Below are 19,919 nucleotides of genomic sequence, written 5' to 3'. Positions count from 1 at the left end.
AACACTTTCTTTATGATCTATTTCATACATTGTATTCATTTGTCAGTCATTTTATTCTTTTCTTTATGCAGCCTAAGAATCGTAAGAGAAATGTTTTATGATTTATTCAATAAATATGTATTTCTATCTTACATATCTTGAGATATAATTTATGTGTCAAAAACATACCATTAAGACTATCAATTTATGCCCCCAACCTACACTTAAGATTGACACACGTCTCAAGTATTCATATATACAAATTGTATATATACATAAACATTTTATGATTGAATATAATTTCATAATTTTAGTTAATAATAAAACCAAATACATCATCAATGATATGTTTCAAACAAAATTAAGCACAAAATATAAAACAATTTTAAATCCTCCCACTAATTAAGTATATCAAAAGACTCCACAATACCCATGTCATAAACATATTTCTTAAAAGTGACAGGGTGTAGCCCCTTAGTTAAAAGATTAGCTATCAGGTCATTAATTCTAATATGTTTTATTAAAATGTCACCCTTTTCACAAGCTTTTTAATTGTCAAACATTTTATCTTCGTATGCTTAGCCCTATGATACCTCCATTGTTATCAATGAACATAACTGTTACAGTATTATTACAATACAATCGTATGAACCTAGTATTAGAGTCAACCACCGACAAATTTTTAATGAGATTTCTCAAATATGTTACAAATTTTGCTTGCATAGTGGATGAGGTCTTAAGTTTTTGTTTATACTTTTTCAAGAGATTACACCACATACCAAGATAAAAGTATATCCTAATGTGGACTTCTTACCATCTAAAGAGTTGGCAAAACCAAAAACAGTATAATCCTTTGGCTTAAAGTCTTCAACCTTTCGATAAACGAGCATATAATCTTTAATTTTTTTCAAATATCTCATCACCTTTTTTGTAACTTCATAATGATCTCTATCGATATTAGCTAATTATCTTCTCAAAGGATCTGTTGCAAAAAGCAATGTTAGGCTTCATGCACACTTGAAACATACATCAAACTCCTTCCAGCACTAGCATATCCTAACTATGGTTGCTTTGACACCAATTCTTAAGTTTTTTGTATAATCAATTTAATCCTTAACTCAAGATTCATTATAGTTGAAATTTATAATTCAAAATTATATATGATTTTTTATTCATGATTTGATAGCGAAAACAATAATAATTAGATTAATTGTAAGAATTTAGTGCATTAGAATATTCCTCCTCTTTAATCTACAACTCTCAAAAAAAAATCTACAACTCTCCAATGAGTGAGATTCTTAATGTTTTTTTGTTAACAAGAAAAGAGATCTAACCTTAACTTTATATAGTGAATCCTTAATCCCACTTATCATTGGATTTATTAAGATTTTCTACACAAACGTACATATATAACATTAGAGTTTAACTTACTTTATTAGATCATATTATGGACTATATATTGTCTCTTTATTAAGATCAAATTAATTTATCTTGATTTTGATAAAAATTTAAAATAAGTTAAAATAGCATAAGTCCATACATAAAATTGTTTAGACTAATCTAACATTTACATCCTTTAGCACTTCTACATTAAGTTTGTTAAAGTTATTTTAATTTTGCTTTAAAATATTTTTAAAACAGTTTTACTGGAAAAACACTTCTTGTAAAAATTCCAATCGATCCAACGGACCTTGAAAGCTTATTCAATTATGTTATTGTACATAATGATTTTCATTTAGGCCATCACATTTCATAATCCTCATTTAAGTGCAGTGTTGCTGATGGTTTGATAAGGTAATAGAGTTGTTGGGCATGTGAGATTAAAGGACAAAGAAGGGTGCAAGATAGTTTAGTTGTTTTTTGGCCAGGAGAGTTAATCCAATTTAATTGTTTAAATGTCAAGATAGTTTATAAATGCAGTTGAAGAGTTAAATGCTTGTCCCTAAATTCGGCTACTTCTTTGATATTTAATCTCCTTATCCTCCTCTGCAGTAGTACCTCGAAGCCACGTGTAACGTTCTCGGTACATTTCTGTAATTTCAAGTTTCCTTCACCAATAATTAAAATTCCACGCTCTTAACATATACAAAAAAAGTGGCTCCACATCTCAGTTCAAAATTTTTAGCCATTCCCCAACGGTCCACTAGTTCGAAAATACATTCCCATCTTCACCGTCCATTTAAACCTCTCTCCACCCTCCGATCAGAGATTCTCCCTCTGCTCGTGTTTTCGCTGAAAAAGTTACGAGCATAACATTTCAAATCTCACTCTCTTGCTCTCCAAGACTTCAACTTTCCCTCTCTCCAAACACTCCCTCTAGTCTCGCGCTCTCCAACCCTAAACACTTCAAAACGTTTCCATTCAAAATGCCGTTCATTTCCGATACGGCCAGCGCAATCAAGAGCCGCTTTGGCTTCCACGACCGGTCCTCTTCATCCGAGTCCGTCTCGATGTTGTCGGTGCGTAGTCCGCCAGATCTTCCTCCGAAATCAGCCGCGAGGGAGAATCCCGTCCATTCCTCCGCCGTCACGTTGGCAATTCGGAGCATCGGTGACTGGGACGATGATGCGACTGCCGAAAATAGTTCAGCGCCTCCGCCGTCTAAGAGCTTTGAGTTCCGTGAGGATCCGTCGTTTTGGAAGGACCACAATGTGCAGGTCAGTTGAAATGTTCGAATCTTATCTGTAATTTCTTTTATGAAGTGAAAAAAGAAAAGAAAAAAGAAATAGTGCTTGTTTATATATATATATATATATATATATATATATATTTTCTTTTACGATTTTNTTATATATATATATATATATATATATATATATTCTTTTACGATTTTTCTTCTTTTCTTGCATATTATACAATGATTACTCAATTTTATTTGCAAATTGTTAAAATATGTTGTTTTTACTGCACGAAATTTTAAAAATGAACAAATAGGCAAGGCCTAATAAGTTTTGTAATGTAAGTAGTTCACATGAAAGTACACTTATGTATCTAAAATTCACAATTGTTAAAATTTTAAATTATAATTATTTAACAATATTTGCTTTTTTTATATTTAAACACATTTTTTCTTTTTCCTTTTGAAGTAAAAAGCCAAGTAGCTAAATGAAAAACCAAACAAAGGGTTAGGAATATTGATGACATATCGAAGTTAATCTAATTGGATGAAAATTTTGTTTCTTTTTGGGAAATGAAATTAGGTTATCATCAGAATTCGTCCCCTTAGTAGTTCCGAAATATCGCTACAAGGTTACGGCAAGTGTATTAGGCAAGAGAGTTGTCAGACAATTACTTGGACGGGGCATCCGGAATCTCGTTTTACATTTGATCTTGTTGCTGATGAATACGTTAGCCAGGTATACCTCCTTTTGATCTGGTTTTTATTTTTTTTATTTTTTTATTGTTGTTTAATCTTTTATGTTTCTGTCTTTGTTTATGACAATTGTAAGTGATTTTACAGGAAAATCTCTTCAAAGTGGCTGGATTGCCCATGGTGGATAATTGCATGGGAGGCTACAACAGCTGCATGTTTGCATACGGCCAAGTGAGCTTCCAAGTTTTAATCGTGATGACTAAAAGTTTTTCTATTATTTCCATGAATGGTTGATTAATTCTCCAGTTTATCAGTGTCCAACTTTATTTGATTTGATTTGATTTGATTTTGTTTTGGTACTTGTTTTGGTAATGAAATAACTTAAACTTTTCATGTACAGACTGGAAGTGGGAAGACTCACACAATGCTTGGAGACATCGAGGGAGGCACTCGGAGACACAGTGTCAATTGCGGGATGACTCCTAGGGTCTTTGAATATTTATTTACAAGAATACAAAAGGTGTGGTATATGTGCCTTACGACTTAGGCATACAGTGATTTAAAATAGCCTCTCATCTTTCTTGAGTGCAATGCACTTCCATCCAGTGAAAATAAATTCTCTCTACGATCGTTTAGACAATTAGATTATCTAAACAATCACAAATGATGGATGGTTCTTAGGATTATTCTGTAAATTGAATGAGTTGAAAAGCTTTGTTGCTCAAATTTTGTGCAGAACTTCATTATTTAGTTACAAATCATATTTTCATAGAGAGGCATGATATATGTGAAGAAAACCTGAGAATTTTTGTTCTTATCATAGGAGTAATACTTTTAGGTGCTGAATAATTTTAAATTTTGTATTTAATTTTTTGAATACCTTAACATCTAGAGTGCATTCGTTTGCTAATTCATGGGAAATGGTCATTTAATTATATAGCCTTTGTTTGGATAGAATAAATTTGTATAAGCTACATAACGACCAAAGTTTGTACCAGAACTTAATAAATTCTAGTTGCTTCTCTCTGTTAGGAGCTGATGGTTTTCAATACCATGTTTCTTTCTTTTACTAATCTCTCTCTTTTTCTTATCACTTTAATCTCATACTACTCTTCTTTGATATGTCAGGAAAAAGAGGCTCGTAAAGATGAGAAATTAAGATTTTCTTGTACATGCTCGTTTTTGGAAATATATAATGAACAGATTCTTGATCTTTTGGATCCATCATCAACCAATTTACAGGTAAAGGTTACCTTCATATGGGGAACAATTATCTCGACCTTTTTTTTTCCTTTTTTAATCTTTTTATATTGCCTCATACATAGTGTAAAAGACAAGTTTTTTACATTTCTAAGCTCAAGAAATTTGCTACTCTTTTGGTGGTTATATGCAGATAAGAGAAGACATCAAGAAAGGGGTTTATGTTGACAATCTCAAGGAGATAGAAGTTACAACTGCACGTGATGTGATTCAACAGCTCATTCAAGTACTGTCTGCTAATTATTAATTAATATAATTAGCTTTGGGCTATGGGCAGCTCTCCCTCATCTCCTTAAGAACATCCAAGTTTTAGATTTTTCTACTTAAAACTTCCAAGTTTGAAGCTCTTAACTTAAAAACAGTTAAAAAGGTTTTTCTAGAGTTTGTTTTGAATGTATAAGCAACTAGTTCTTTTTCACTGTTGCCCTTGTTTTATTCTGTCTTTTAATTTTTACTTTTTACCTCTTTACCCAACTTATTAGTAGTCTAAAGCTCTAGAATATTTTTCAGGGTGCAGCAAACAGAAAGGTGGCTGCCACTAACATGAATCGTGCAAGCAGTCGTTCTCACAGTGTATTTACATGCATAATTGAAAGTAAGGTGCGTGTGACCTTTTAATTGAAGAATTTCTTTGAAATCATTGGTAAATAATTAGTAGTTCATTCTCTTTCATGGATATTCTGTCTTTACCTTGGGAAAAGAAAATTCTAACCAAGTGTTTATTATCAGTGGGAATCTCAAGGCGTAACTCACCACCGTTTTGCTCGGCTTAATCTTGTTGATTTAGCAGGCTCTGAAAGGTACAGAGGCATGTTGAAGTATTAAAACCATTAACACTTTTTTCTTCTAGTTTCTCTACAACATATCATTTATGATTTACTCATGACAGACAGAAGAGTTCTGGGGCTGAAGGTGAACGCCTCAAGGAGGCTACTAATATTAACAAGTCTCTTTCAACATTGGGGTGAGTTATCTCTATACTAAATTTTTAATAATAGATTTATATTTGAGGCTTTATAAGTGTATAAATCTTATACACTATCAATGAATCATAAACTGCTGCCACATTAATTAGTAATTTTAAAAAGTTAAGAGTCTTTAAAGTAAATATTTTCATGGTACCACTATCTGATACACAATTTTACATTGGCAGACTCGTGATCATGAACCTTGTAAATATTTCCAATGGGAAGTCACTCCATGTTCCTTATCGAGATTCAAAACTTACTTTTTTGCTTCAGGTAAATCGCTATATCTCAGTGAAAATTACTTTTTAAAGTAAATTCTGTTATTACATGAATCCTTATTTTCTTCTTTTCTATGGAGGATGTTTAATTTGCTGTATAATTCAAGGATCTGCTATGCAAGAGAAAGTTAATCATGTTTTGCTATTTTCTTCCCAGGATTCTCTAGGAGGGAATTCAAAAACAACTATAATTGCAAATATCAGTCCATCTAATTGGTTAGTGGAAAGTTTATTTGTCTGTGTTTCTGCACTAGTTGGTTGATTTAAACATTCACTTTTAATTTTTATTTGCATGAATGAATCTGGTTTTTGACTATAGTTTTCAGAATGGCCTTTATGTATTATTAGCCTGTCTTTCAATGAGCTTAACTTGTTTTGCTAATGCACATATTTGTAAATGACAGCTTTTCTTTTTCTTTTTTTCTTCTGGGTATCCTCTGCAGTTGTTCACTTGAGACGCTAAGCACATTGAAGTTTGCACAGCGGGCTAAATTTATTAAGAACAATGTACGAGATCTTTGCTTGGCTACTTTAAGTACAACACATGCATACACACATCATTTGTGTGACTATCCTGTATTTCTAGCTTCCTCTGTTTTGTTTTCTTAGCTCATCAAATACACTCAGTGTATCAAGGTTAACTTTAAATGCCAATTTTATAGTAAGATATTGAATGTCTTGCAGGCAGTTGTAAATGAAGATGCATCTGGAGATGTTGTTGCTATGAGGCTGCAAATTCAACAGCTGAAGGTATCATCATGTTTACTTTATGCTCTTTTATCTTTGAGTACCCCCTAAAGTATTCCCTGAATCAATAATGTAATTGTAAAAGTAAGCAATTTGCTCATTTTTGGTTAGTTGAATTCTATTTATCTACCTGAGTTTCATTCTAATTTTTTTTTCTCCACTGAATTCCCTCCCTTTTATATTGAGGAACCACACTGGGAATGTTTGAATAGTACTATAATTTGGTCTTATGTTTTTCTTTTTCTACCCTGAAAAATAAAGGTAAAATAGTAAATGTATGTTTAGGAAATTTCAAGCATCAAGCAGAATCATCTGTTTTAATGAATCCAAATAATTCCTAACTTTGAATGATTTATTTTATTAAATTTCTGTTGCATACTACCATATTATTTCAGGTTTCTAGTTATCCTTACATTGTTCACAATTTTGTTTTCCAGAAAGAAGTATCCCGTCTACGAGGTTTTGTTAATGGCAGGGTTGAAAATCTAGATAATGATATATTGGCATCAAGCTTTCCACCATCACCAGGGCCTTTTAAGTGGGAAGGTGGTCTTCATGGATCATTCAGTCCGCTTACATCTGATAAAAGGATGTCTCAGGTCTGCAGAAATCACGCTTATAATTGAGGAAATACCTGTTCTCAAGTTGTTGATAAACTAAGTTTTTCTCTTCCTATTACAATTTTGTATTCTAGAAGAAAGATTATGAAGTTGCTCTTGTTGGGGCCTTCAAGAGGGAAAGGGAGAAAGAAGCCGCTTTAGAGGCACTGAATGCTGAAAATCAGGCAGCTATGCAGTTGGTATGTGTGAGAAAAGTATCTTTTCTTTATTTTATAGGTTTTAGGGCTGCAAAAGTGAAGTTAGCAATATTTTTTTTAAATAAACGAGTAGGAAAAGAGTTGCCAAAATGAAGAAAGTTGGTAAAATTTAAAAATTAAAGTTTGGTAGTCCATCTTGAGGAATATGATATGATTAAAGTTTAATATATTCAGTAATGCTGGGAGCTTTTGTTGTTTACTTATGTATTCATCTCTAGAGTATTACATAACTTGATAAATTACTAAAAGTAAAATTTGGTACTTTCTGTTGATAGGCAAAACAAAGAGAAGATGAAATTCAAAGCTTGAAAATGAGGTTACGGTTTCGAGAAGCAGGAATTAAGAGGCTGGAGGCTGTTGCTTCTGGAAAGATTTCTGGTGAGACACACTTATTAAAAGAGAAGGAAGAATGTTTGAAGGAAATTGAGGTTTTACGAGCACAAGTTGATCGAAACCAAGAAGTCACTAGATTTGCCATGGAGAATTTGCGACTAAAGGAAGAGATTAGAAGGCATGTTTTACTGATGCAACTCTAGATTCTCCATTTAATTCTTCAATAATTATCCAATTTTTTTTACTTCGTCTACAACTTAGAACATAAGATTCAGTTATAAATTCTAAACACTGTCCAAACTGGTTCTTGGGGCCAGATATGATGAATTCGTATATCCTGAAAGAAAAACTATTTAGTAAAGTGTGTGAGGCTTTGAATCCAAAAGAAACCCTTTAAGATCTTTTTTGTGTGATATCATAATTTTCCAAATGACAATTGAAAGGTATCCTAGTTCTTACATGTGCTGTCAGGATGACTCCAATCCTTGTCCTTATTTGTTTTAATGTCAAATATCTGTCTCATGTGCTTCCATAATAGTGTTAAATGTCTTACATGTACTGTTGGGATAAACCAATCCTTATCCTTACTGATTTTAATGTCAGATATTTGTCTTGCTTCTATAATTGGATAAAAGTTTCAATTTTTGCTTCTTTTGGCTTCAAATATTATAAGTTATTATTATTCTCCTTATGAACAGGAATAAATGAACACTAATATAGTGCCTCTGATGTTTGTTGCTACTCACAGATTAAAGTCCCTTTGTGATGAAGGTCAACAGGAGATGATGAATGAACAGATTAAGGTGTTACATAATAAGGTGAAAAAATAAGATCTTCAAATTCTTTTCTAATTTTTGAATTCGTGGTGGTCGATATCAGTGCAAGTGTTGCTTACACCATTGACTAATGTGCAGTTGCTAGAGGCACTTGATTGGAAACTTATGCATGAAGCAGATTCCTTAATAATTGAGGTTCTTCCTAAGCTTTGTCATAAATATTTAAGGTGAGTTATTTTTGTGAAGAATTTTTCTAAATTTTGGTTTTTGAATATTCATGCAATGCAGAAAACAAATTCTAAAGTGGTGTCAGGCATTAAGGATGATGGCAATCAACTGATCTCTAGTCAGGTGAGCATATTATCCATTGTCTTCCAAGTTTATGCATCTATATCTTTGGCAACTGAAACATTCAATTTAACCTGAATTAACAGCTAGATTACTTTTTCAATGCATCAGTTGGTTATATTCTATTATTTCAGTATCATAATAAATAAACTGCTCTTTCTTGTGTAGTTTCTGTAACTTCATTCTTATGATGTATATGGAACTTTTATACATTCCTAAATCTTTTGAAAATGATACTTTTCTTGTTAATAGAATGAAAAATAAAAGTTAGTTATCCACTTAAAGGTCCTCAATTTTTGCTTATTTCTAAATAGATTCCGTAGAAAAGAGAAGAAAAAGGATGTAAATGCCAAATCTTATAGATCTACATCATGATTCTTGGTTATTTTTCATCCATGATTACAGAAGTGGACTTTAACATCTCAGTCTTAGCATGATTTTTGTGTGAAGCTAATGATTAGCTGTAGTTATTATTAAGCCTTTATATTCTTTTTCGACATTTTAGCATGGTTTGCTATTACTTTTGCTACTTGCTTTTCCTTTTAGAATGCATTTGGTTATGACATCATATAGGATGTTCAGTAATTTGAAAAATCTGTTGTCACAATTGAAAAAAAAAAAAAACTGTTGTCTTTTGCAATGTGTCTTCTTCTCGCACAAAAATATACTACTACATAGTTCTTACCTGAAAAAAGCTGATATATTAAAAACAGGAGCCAGATTCAGCTTGGTGCTCTTCGCTGAATGAGGAAAATGAATTCCTTAGGATGCAGGTAGCTATGCTTGGATGAATCTGTTGCTTTGAACCTGTTCATCTAGTAAACTGACTTTAATGTGGTTCATCCATAAATGTTTTCTTTTGACAGGCCATTCACAACAAGGCAGAAATGAATGCACTCCAGAAAAAACTTGAATTTTGCCTTGAAGAGAAAGAAGAGTTGGAAAGGTATGTTCCTATACATATGTATATGTATATGTATTTATATATATATATGTATATGTATATGTATATATATATATGTATATGAATATGTATATGTATATATAAGAATAAGTATGTTCCTAGCTTAAGATATAAGTAAAATCCAAGGAAACTTGTAGTCATGTAGCATCATATATTGATTTGTGCTGCCTTTAAACTAATTTATTAATTTGGCAGGTATGTGAGTGATCTGCTTAAAAAACTTGAAGAAGAAAGATCTACAAGACCAGTGAAAGAAGAAATACAGCAATCAGAGCTTCATTCATTGTCAGTGGATGTGCCAATGATCAACCTTAATGACCAAATGGAGCTTAAAACAATGGTTGATGCCATTGCAGCTGCAAGTCAGAGAGAAGCAGAAGCTCTTGAGAGAGCATTTAAGTTGTCTCAAGAGAATGATGAACTACGATTAAAGCTTAAGGGCTATGTTGAGGATAACAAGCAACTCCTTGATTTATATGAACAGAAAGCTGCTGAAAGCAATTATAAAAGTTTGAATGAAGAAGACAGTATTCATGAAAATGACATTAAGGATCGCAGTGATACTGGCTTAGATGAACATAGTGAAGAAAAAGAGGTGGACTTGAAGAAGAATGTTGAGAACCTTGAGCAACAGCTTATGGAAATGCATGAAGAAAATGAAAAATTAATGGGTTTGTATGAAAGAGCTATGCAGGAGAGAGATGAGTTCAAAAGAATGTTTTCTTCTGGAAGTCAGAACAGAAGGGAGGCTAGAGAACTTGAATGCCCAGAGAAGCTAGTTGAAGTTGATGGAGGGGAACACGGCTTCGATAAACCTGACAACCAGTTTGAGGCAAAGGATTTAGAGCGGGAATCTGATCTTCTTGGATCACAAATGTACGATGCTGGAGAAAGTCTAAACTTGAATAGACTTGATCATATTGAAGTGATTTCCAATGTGGAGGTGCATGCAGATCTTGCACCAGAAACAGGGAATCAGATTGATGATACTACAGCTTCTTGCATGGAAATAGAGCCAGTAGACACAACTGCTGCAAAGATGTTAGAAGATTTAAATTCTGCCAGAGCAATACTGGGCCGGGCACAGGAAAAACTTTCAGATTCTGCCAAGACTGTTACTGAATTTGGTTACCTTGAGAAAGCGTTCTGCGAGTTTGATAAGCTTTCCAGAGAGATTGAAGTAATGGAAGGTGGAATAAAGGAGAAGCACCAACACCTTAAATCTGTTGCACTCCTTTCTTCAAAAACGAAAGAAAGAAAAGCTCTAACTGATAAGAAGTTATCAGCAGTCAAATATTCTCTATCAAGCTTTTCTTCTTCGGTTGCTTACTTCGAGCAGCGTGAAGCTCGGGCGAGGACAAGGTTAAGTGCTTCTTTGTCTCATTTGGACAAAAAGAAAGAGGAATTGGCCCATCTTAATAAGTCCAAGGGTGAAATTGAGGCTTCCTTGGTTAAGATGCGGGAATCTGAAGCTGAAGCAAGGAGCAACCTTGTTCTATTGAAATCAAAACTAGAGGAAGAAAGTAAAAGACAAGAGACTGATAAGGTTTTATTTGCCATTGATAACTTGGACAAACTAGACGCGTCACAGAGAAATTTGTGCTTGGCTGGTAAAGCAACTGAGTTATTGAAGACCGAGGAAGAGAAAAGCAAGATGCAAAATGAGATGAAGTTGTCACGAGAAAGTTTGGGAGCCATAAAAATGAGTCTCCAGGATTTGAATAAGAAGCTTGTGAAGGTAGAAAATGATATGGAAGCTGTCCTAGTGGAAGTACAGAAAGGATCGAAGTCAGTGGAGGAGTTGGAGCTTGCGCTGCAAGGTGTAGTTTTAGAGAAGGGTACTCTTGTCAAGATTGGGGAGAACGGGAAGACTGAAATTGAGAGCTTGATCCTCGAATATCAGCAGCATGTCTTTGATATAGATCTGACCGAGGCAGAGATGAAGGTAATGGATGAAGAATTGCAGCTTGACTTAAGAAGACTTGAACTGTTGCAAACACTGAGAGCTACAGCTGCCAAGAAGGTAAAGCAATTGGCTTCTTCAGGCTTCTTGTCCGAGAAGCTGGAAGCTGATATACAAAGTGTTTGTGCAAATTTTGAAGAGGCAAGGATTTTGTTAGGAGTGGATCATTCAAGTGACAGTTAATCGTTATTTAACTGCCTTGCTGTTTCCCACATAAATTCATAATTAAATCCTGTCACATGTGCACTTCTCTTGTAATTAACAATTTCTTCTCATTAACAATTGTTCTATTGCTTGCTTCCTTAACTCTATACCGGAATGAGAAGGAACTCCATAATAGAATTTTATTTTTATTTGGATGTAGCAAATGGAATTGAATTTTAACTTCAAAAAATTCAACATATAATTTTTTTTAGTATTGGCTTTTCAATTTATCTAATAGAAATGGCTGTAATCATTACTATTATTATGGGAAAGCAAAGTAGATGAAGGTGTCTATTTGGCTGAAGAGCATTACCAGCTTAGAGTCTGATTCAACTTGGTAACGAAGATTTTGATTCTTCCTATTTTTTTTTCTCGTCCCTGCAGAGATTATTACCTCTTATTGGTTGAATACTTGATTTTCATAAGATTTGATTTTTTTAATCGGTCAAAATGAGAATTTATTAATAGTGAAAGTTAAAACATTATTAGAATTTTTTTAACAAAAATTAATCACAAAAATGCAGACAAAACACCTTAAGCAAAAACAAAATACAAATCAATGACAAATCATTTGAAAAAATTATCTCGACTCAAAGTTATCATTAGGTATAAAACATTTCAACTCGATCAACACCAAATTTAGTAAGAGAGTCAACATCATCAATAATTTTCCTCAAAGAATCAATTTCATTAAAAGAAAAAAAAAATCATATTCCATGGTCTAAAACTTCTCATTGCACATCCAAAAAATACCACTTCGACATCAAATTCAACTATCATAGTTTTCAAACCAACCCAAGCTGATGAAATAAACAGCTAAAGTGCATAATTAATGGTCATCAATTCTGCGAAATTAAAATCCTATACTCCAAGGGATCCAAAAAATAGTCCAATCACTTAATCAAAGAAATCTCTTAACGTTCCTCCTTAACCCACGGGACAAAGTTTACCTTTAATAGATTTGTCAACATTAAATTTAAGTTCACCCTTAGAAGGCGAGAGTCAAACCATTCCAGCCCTAAGATCAAAAGAAAGCCTATCGTAGTTAGCATTCGTTTGTCTTAATGGAAAACAATGATAGCATCTTAATCAAGAAAGAAAATCCCTCCTCATCCCCAAATTTTTTGCCATTAAAAGCAGTCTCATTTCTAGCAATCCATAATTACTAAAAAGTTTCCTCGCATACAAGTAGCCAATCATATTTTTTTTTTCGACACAGATCGTGGTCCCTCATCCCCAAATGTTGCAGCTTTGGGTCTCTTTTTGTTTGTGTGGTTTTGATGCATCAGGGTTTGAATGAGTTTGGCAATTTGATGAATGGGTAGGTACATCTGAATTAGGGTTAGTTGGTAGTTTCATGTATGAGACAGGTCTGTGTTTGCTTGGGGGCTCAATTTCCACTTGATACTACTTTGGTGGATTGGAGCAGTTTAGTCTTTTTGTACTGTACTACTCTTTTTTCTCGATAGCTTGATTTCTTATTTCATTAAAAAAATTTTATTTATAAGATTCAAAACTTGTTATGACATGTAAGTTTTTGAAATTAATATAATAAAATTTCTACTTTCAAAAAGAAAAAAAAAAACACCCACCATATTACAACTCTTTTCCTCCTTTGCATTCCAACGGGTGTTAAAATTCTCACACAACACAAATTACCCTCAAATTCAGTTTTTTTTTTTTTTAATCTTACTTTATAAAGAGAGAGATTATATACCAACCAATATCATTATCAGAGTTTTGATCTCTTGCAAAAACACCGTCTTTGCTTTAGGGGTTGCAACCGTATATACGAGCATTGACACCACTCCCTAATCCTCTTAACATTCCAATAGATAATCTTCACGTTCGAAAACAACAACAACATTAAAAAATAGAATAGATTCTAAGTCCACTCCTTAATACCACACAATCAGGGACAACGAACAAAACAACAAAAAAAAAAAAGGAAAAAATCGACCCAAAAATACTGAACATTAGCTTTTTCCATCGGCACCAATTTATTAGCTATAATTTGTTCAGCACAAAGTGGAGAGATAATTACAAGAAACCCAACATTTCCTACTAACTAGAATAACATTTTCAAAGTACACCTCAACTTTATCAAACCACCAAAGAAGCCAAATCCACTTGTGTCCCTCCATGCTTTCCATCATTTCTCCATCTTCAAACGTGACTAGAAATAATTTTTCGGGAATTCTTTTCATAGACAAACTATTTCTGTCTTCTTCAATCATCTGACCCAGGATGAAATCTCCCTTACACTGCTTTCAAGTCAATGAGGAATTTTAGCATCCACTTGCCCTAGACACGTTCTACTTTCATCTCCACCTTGGATTGCCTCATTTCTATAATCAACTGATTCAATTCCTGTACCAAAAGAATCTGCAACATTCTTACTATACAAATCTAAATTTGCTTCATCAAGACCATTTTCAATATTCTGAAAACATCTGTTTCTCCACAAGGCATTGGGATCAAATCTAGTAATATTTACACAGATCTTGTGATCCAAAAATCAAAGACTGTTTAGATTCCAGCTTGCTTTTCTTGCACCTGCCATAGAACTGCTAACAAACCCAAACTTTCTACCCCTTTTAGATCTTATTGGTTGAATACTTGATTTTCATAAGATTTAATTACTTATTCTTCTGCATATGTAAGAGTAAAGGGTTTGAAATGATATTTATTTTTATTCTTATTTTTGGAATATAAAGAGATTTATTATTATTTCAAGGTAGGCTTTGTAAAAAAAAAAATTTGAAGTCATAAGATAGGAATTAATTCCTTTTTTTGCATGATTCATGAAAGTGCTCCACATAATTATTACGAAGAAAAATGCATTTAAATTGTAACTGATTATTGCAAATTACCAAAGTAGCTAAAGGTGGCCATTTGGTTTGAGATTATTACAAGGTTAAGCTCTATTTTATTCTCGACAAACAATTAAGCATTTGCAGAGACGCTCGTTAGATTGCAAAGCTTGGCAAGTACATTTCATTGCCATTGCTGAAGCTCCAAATTTCGCATTTATGGCTTCAAAACACTCGAAACCTCCATTATTGCCGCATGTCCCAGGTATTGTTAGTTCAGTTGGGCAAAATTGGAGACCCCCTGCAAACATCAACCAAATGTTAATACCATAATTGCAATATATATATATATATATATTTATTTGTAAAAAATCAGTGATTAAAGCATAAATCTTAAAATCTTAATTTTCTCTTATTCCAGAGTAAGTATTTCATTCTCTTTATCTGATTTGGTGCACCCAAATTACACTCAAAAAATTTGAAAACGAATTTCAACCATTAGGGACATGAGAAACAAATTTTATTCAAAGGGTTTTCTCTCAAAGAGTAAACGAAAAATACCTTGAGAATAAGAAGGGGAGGGCAGAGCTACTAAAAGAACAAGGCAAAGCATGGGGAGGGCAATTGACTTCGCCATGATTTCTTCTTTTGCTATCTCCACCTGTGTATACTTTGCTTTACTGCTGTGTTTGCTCATAAGCATCAGTGGGCACAGATTTATAGGTGCTTGAATGAACAAGTTTGGAAAGAAATCTCCATATATTTTGAAAAGAGAGAATTTGTTCATTTCCCATATTGATAATAGAATCTGTTGACTTTCAAAATCTTAACGAGATTTTATTTAGAACAAATTAGTCAATTTAAAAGGTTGTATTTAGAAACAACATGAATTCCAAAATTCATTTTTGCAAACAATTTTTAATTGAAATGATTCCATAAATCACTCACTGCAAAATAGGAAAGTGTCAAAGCTAAAATGCCAATTCTTGGCCAGCTTACCAACGAAAGTCAAAAGTTGCTTGTACTATGTGAGCAAGAAAGGGTAAACCCTATATTACTGAACCAACACATTTTAAAGATGGATAGGGCTAATTTAGACAGCTTGAATTATTAATTAGGTGCATGCATGAGGAGTGGAATTTTGTGGAACGATGATCACTATATAGTATGCTTTGCCCAAGTCACCCTACTTGTCTTCTGAGCAACTAAGGTTTCATGATGTGTATGGTAGATTTGTCATTCCTTATGGGCATGATGACAATCATCTGGCTAATTTTCTTTTCTTAAATAGGAGTTCCGAGAACGGCCATCATTGTGGCATGTTGATACTCATCTTGTTTTTTTTTTTTAAATAGGAGTTTTGTGAATGCACATCATTGTTTATGATAAACAATTTCTTGAACATTCAATAGAAAACTAATTGAAAATGGATGAAGTAATTATTATTTTATTTATACGCCTAAGATATAAACTTTACACTTAATTGATGAAGAATTTTTTATGTCATCACTTTAATACTCCTTTTTACATGTAAAGACAACGAACTTATCATATGATATCAATTTCATAAGTAAAAATAATGAATCTATCATATGGTTTGGACATTGCATATAAACATAACAAGCCTATCACAAGGAAGTTAATAATGGAAGTAATGTTGGCTCTAATGCCATATAACTGAAAAACATCACCTTTAGTAAATAATAGGTTTTATACAAGATTATATGCGACTTATAATTACAGTAGACATCTCATTTTGTCTGATAAAATTAATTGCATTTTTTTTTATTTTTTTGTAATTTAGATAAATATATTAAAAAAATAAAAATATATAAAAAATGTTATGAATATTTTTTTGAATATCCATTTATACTATGTATATCTAGATTTGGACGTAAATTAGATTGGATTATAATTTAATCCATCTAATCCCTAAGTGTTATCTTCATCTTGTAAATTCCATCGAAATAAGGGTTTTATTTGCCTATGAATAAGCCCTTTCAGTTCATTTATAAATACACACTTGAATAAGATTTTTTCACTCCCTTTAAATACTTTCTTTTATATTTTTTTTAAAATTGTTCTTTCAGTTATATTTCATAACTCGTTATTGGCACGATTTTCTGAACTCTCAAGTTTGGAATTATTTTGTTTTCATCATCTGCATTCCTTAAAAGGATTTCAATGGTTGGTACTTAGTTTCTGATTGTAACAAATCAGGTAAGTGACTTGATATCTCTTTTAGTATTTTAATTCCTTAAAAATTAACCTTAATATGAATTTTACTTTCATGTTATATGTATTATACTTTGTCCTTTGATTAGAAGGTGAATTTGCTATTATATAGCTATTAATGAAAAATTATAAATGTTTATTCTTTGAAGTGAATGCGACAAACCAACTATTAATAAAAAGATTATAAATCAATTTATTCTCTAAAGTGAATGTGATATCATTTAATAATTATGGTCATAGTCATGAATCCATCCATTCTTTGAAGTGAATGCAACATCATTTCATAATTATGATAGCCATAATAATTTACACTATCACTATTTTAATTCTAATTTTACCACAAGGAGTGGATGGATAATTTACCTTCAAAAGTGTATGAATAATTTTACCATCAAAAGTGGATCTATGCCTAAACCCAGTAATCCACTAAAAAATGGATAATCCACCAAAAGTGGATAACTAATCATAGATCACCCACCAAAAGTGGAAGGATACTTGTAACCTATCAGAAGTGGATGAATATTTTTAACCTACTAGAAGTGGATGAATAATGATAAAACAAAAATGAAAAGAATAAAAGGAATATAGAAAATGTATTGTCATTAATGTGACATGAAAAACCATTAGTCACGTATCTGTTGTATGTCTTGAATTTTATCAAGCATCATTAAAAACTAAAATATCTTATAATAATTTTAACCATGGTCAAATTGATATAGCACATCAAGATGTTTATCCATATTGAAAAAAGAATTTATCATTTGATTGGTAATGGAAATATCCAAGAATGAACTTAATAGTAATTGGTATATTTTAGTATAATTATATTATGAAGATGCTTTAATATGTTTTTATTATGTTTAAATGATATGTTCTTATTATGTGTTTTAATTATGTATTTAATGTTCTTTCATGTTAACTTGTAAATTTTTTATTGTATATATCTTATTTTACTAAAAAAAATATAGATATTCATTTCGTTGGATCCAAGATCTATGATGTAAATATATGTCTAGTAAACATTGCTACAACGCATACTATATTTAAAGACAAGAAATATTTTTTTCACTTGACAAAAAAAAATCAAAATCAATACAATATCTGATAGTACAAGATTAATTGAAAGCTTAGGAAGAGCTAATATTTTACTACTTTGAGGAATAACGTTTATAATAAAGGATGTATTATTAAGTTTCAAAAATGCTTATTAAGTTTTAAAGATATTCGTCTGAATAGATATCATATTAAGATAATGAATAAAAGAGACACTTAATACCTCTATATTAAATTTATTATCTCAAGTAGGAAGTGTGTGTTGAAAAAAAAATTTACTTGCTTTTTTTTCTGGATTAAACTAATGATTTTAATGTTTGGCATGACCGGTTAGACCATCTTGGATTAATAATGATGCAAAAAATTATCGAAAATTAATATGATTATTCATTGAAAAACAAGAAGATTTTTTAATCTAATGAAATAGTCATGTGCTGTTTGCTCTTAAGGTAAATAAATTATATGGCAATCACCAGCTAAAGTTGGGACTGAATTTTCTATGTTTTTGAAACATATTTAGGGTTGTATGTGGATTCATACATCTACCATGTGAACCATTTAGATATTTTATGGTTTTAATTGATGTATCGACTAAATGGTCAATGTGTACTTATTATCAATTTGCAATTTGACATTTGCAAGATTAATCACCCAAATCATTTGTTTGGAAGTATACTTTTCTAATTATGTAATCAAGACAATTAGTCTTAACAATGTTGATAAATTTACATCTCAAGCTTTTAATATTGCATATTAGTTGGAATTACTATTGAGGAACCTACTGCTTATACACAAAACGGTTTAGTGGAATTGTTTATTAAATACTTTCAACTAATTGTAAGGCCATTACTTATGAAATTTAAACTCCCAATTTCTGTTTGGAGGCATGCCATTTTGGATGCAACAGCATTTGTATGCATCAAGCCAAACGAGTTATTATAAATTCTCCCTTATATAATTGATTTATGGTCAGGAATCAAATATTTCTCATTGAAGAATTTTTGGCTGTGTTGTATGTGTTTCAATTGCTCCACCACAATGTACAAAGATGAGTCCTCAAAGGAGGTTAGGAATATATGTTGGATATGAATCTCCATCTATAATTAAATATCTAAAACCTTCAATAAGAGATTTATTCACTACGAGGTTTGCTGATTGTCATTTTGATGAAATAAATTTTTCAACATTAGGGAAAGAAAATAAGCAGTTGGAAAAAGAAATATCTTCGAATACATTTTCATTATCTACTTTTGATCCTCGTACAAACCAATGTGAAATAGACTTTAAAAGATAATTCTTTTGCAAAATATAGTAAATCAACTACCAGACGTATTTATTGACCTAAAAAGAATAGCTAAATCTTATATATTAGCTGCAAATGCACTTATTAGCATTGATGTCCCTGTAGGACAAGACACATCGGAAGGGTGGAGACTAATTGATTCCAAAGATAAAATCCTTGAAAAAGAAAAGGAGCAAATATTCAAGATGGTTAGAAAGAGGAAGTAAAAGCTATAGAAGAGACTCTTGACATAATTGATAAAAATTCTAAAAAAAATTCAGGTACCTGAAATAAGTGATAATAAAGAGATTTCAATAAATTATGTCATGATGGGAAAAGATGGAACCGGTAAATAAACATCGACAATATTTTTGTATATAATATAGTGCTCAATATTATGAAAGAAATACAAGGATCTTGAACTTATATTTATTGAAGAATGTAGACATAAAAATGATTGGCCAATGTGGAAATATGCAATTAAGGAGGAATTGAATTTATTTGCAAAACATAAAGTTTTTGGACTTGTAGTTCGTACACCAAATGGTGCAAAACTAGTAGGATATAAATTGGTATTTGTGCGAAT

The 19,919-nt window shown here is 31.9% G+C and overlaps 2 protein-coding genes across 3 annotated transcripts; one reads left to right on the top strand and one right to left on the bottom strand.

Annotated features, from left to right (window-relative positions):
• LOC18590181 (phragmoplast orienting kinesin 2) lies at positions 2,213-12,130 on the top strand. 2 transcript variants are annotated; one of them, XM_007015566.2, is made up of 22 exons: positions 2,213-2,636; positions 3,180-3,335; positions 3,440-3,523; positions 3,693-3,812; positions 4,421-4,534; positions 4,686-4,778; positions 5,063-5,152; positions 5,282-5,352; positions 5,442-5,516; positions 5,706-5,793; positions 5,956-6,014; positions 6,242-6,305; positions 6,483-6,548; positions 6,983-7,144; positions 7,240-7,344; positions 7,638-7,873; positions 8,444-8,513; positions 8,610-8,666; positions 8,760-8,822; positions 9,533-9,592; positions 9,686-9,765; positions 9,979-12,130. In XM_007015566.2, the coding sequence occupies exons 1-22, from the start codon at positions 2,346-2,348 to the stop codon at positions 11,927-11,929; spliced, it is 4,155 nt and encodes a 1,384-aa protein (XP_007015628.2). In that variant the 5' UTR covers positions 2,213-2,345; the 3' UTR covers positions 11,930-12,130. The 2 variants fall into 2 exon arrangements, with proteins under 2 accessions (XP_007015628.2, XP_007015629.2); XM_007015567.2 differs by lacking the exon at positions 9,533-9,592.
• On the bottom strand, positions 14,790-15,433 carry LOC18590180. The gene is made up of 2 exons (XM_007015565.2): positions 15,325-15,433; positions 14,790-15,064 (listed from the first exon to the last, which is right to left on the bottom strand). Exons 1-2 carry the CDS (start codon positions 15,398-15,400, stop codon positions 14,880-14,882), a joined length of 261 nt encoding a protein of 86 aa, XP_007015627.2. The 5' UTR covers positions 15,401-15,433; the 3' UTR covers positions 14,790-14,879.

The sequence above is a fragment of the Theobroma cacao genome, chromosome 9, assembly GCF_000208745.1.
Source record: "Theobroma cacao cultivar B97-61/B2 chromosome 9, Criollo_cocoa_genome_V2, whole genome shotgun sequence".
In the NCBI taxonomy this organism is placed as follows: Eukaryota; Viridiplantae; Streptophyta; class Magnoliopsida; order Malvales; family Malvaceae; genus Theobroma; species Theobroma cacao.
The sequence above is the reverse complement of the archived record's forward strand: the minus strand, read 5'-3'. Positions and strand labels throughout refer to the sequence as shown.

What these genes read in the sequence shown, in the direction of transcription:
- LOC18590181 (XM_007015566.2), top strand. Translation starts at nt 2,346, where the DNA reads ATGCCGTTCATTTCCGATACGGCCAGCGCAATCAAGAGCCGCTTTGGC. An exon ending in TATTTACAAGAATACAAAAG is followed by an intron (nt 3,813 to 4,420) that starts GTGTGGTATATG and finishes TTGATATGTCAG; the next exon opens with GAAAAAGAGGCTCGTAAAGA. An exon ending in TGATTCAACAGCTCATTCAA is followed by an intron (nt 4,779 to 5,062) that starts GTACTGTCTGCT and finishes AATATTTTTCAG; the next exon opens with GGTGCAGCAAACAGAAAGGT.
- LOC18590180 (XM_007015565.2), bottom strand. Translation starts at nt 15,400, where the DNA reads ATGGCGAAGTCAATTGCCCTCCCCATGCTTTGCCTTGTTCTTTTAGTA. An exon ending in CTCCCCTTCTTATTCTCAAG is followed by an intron (nt 15,065 to 15,324) that starts GTATTTTTCGTT and finishes TGATGTTTGCAG; the next exon opens with GGGGTCTCCAATTTTGCCCA.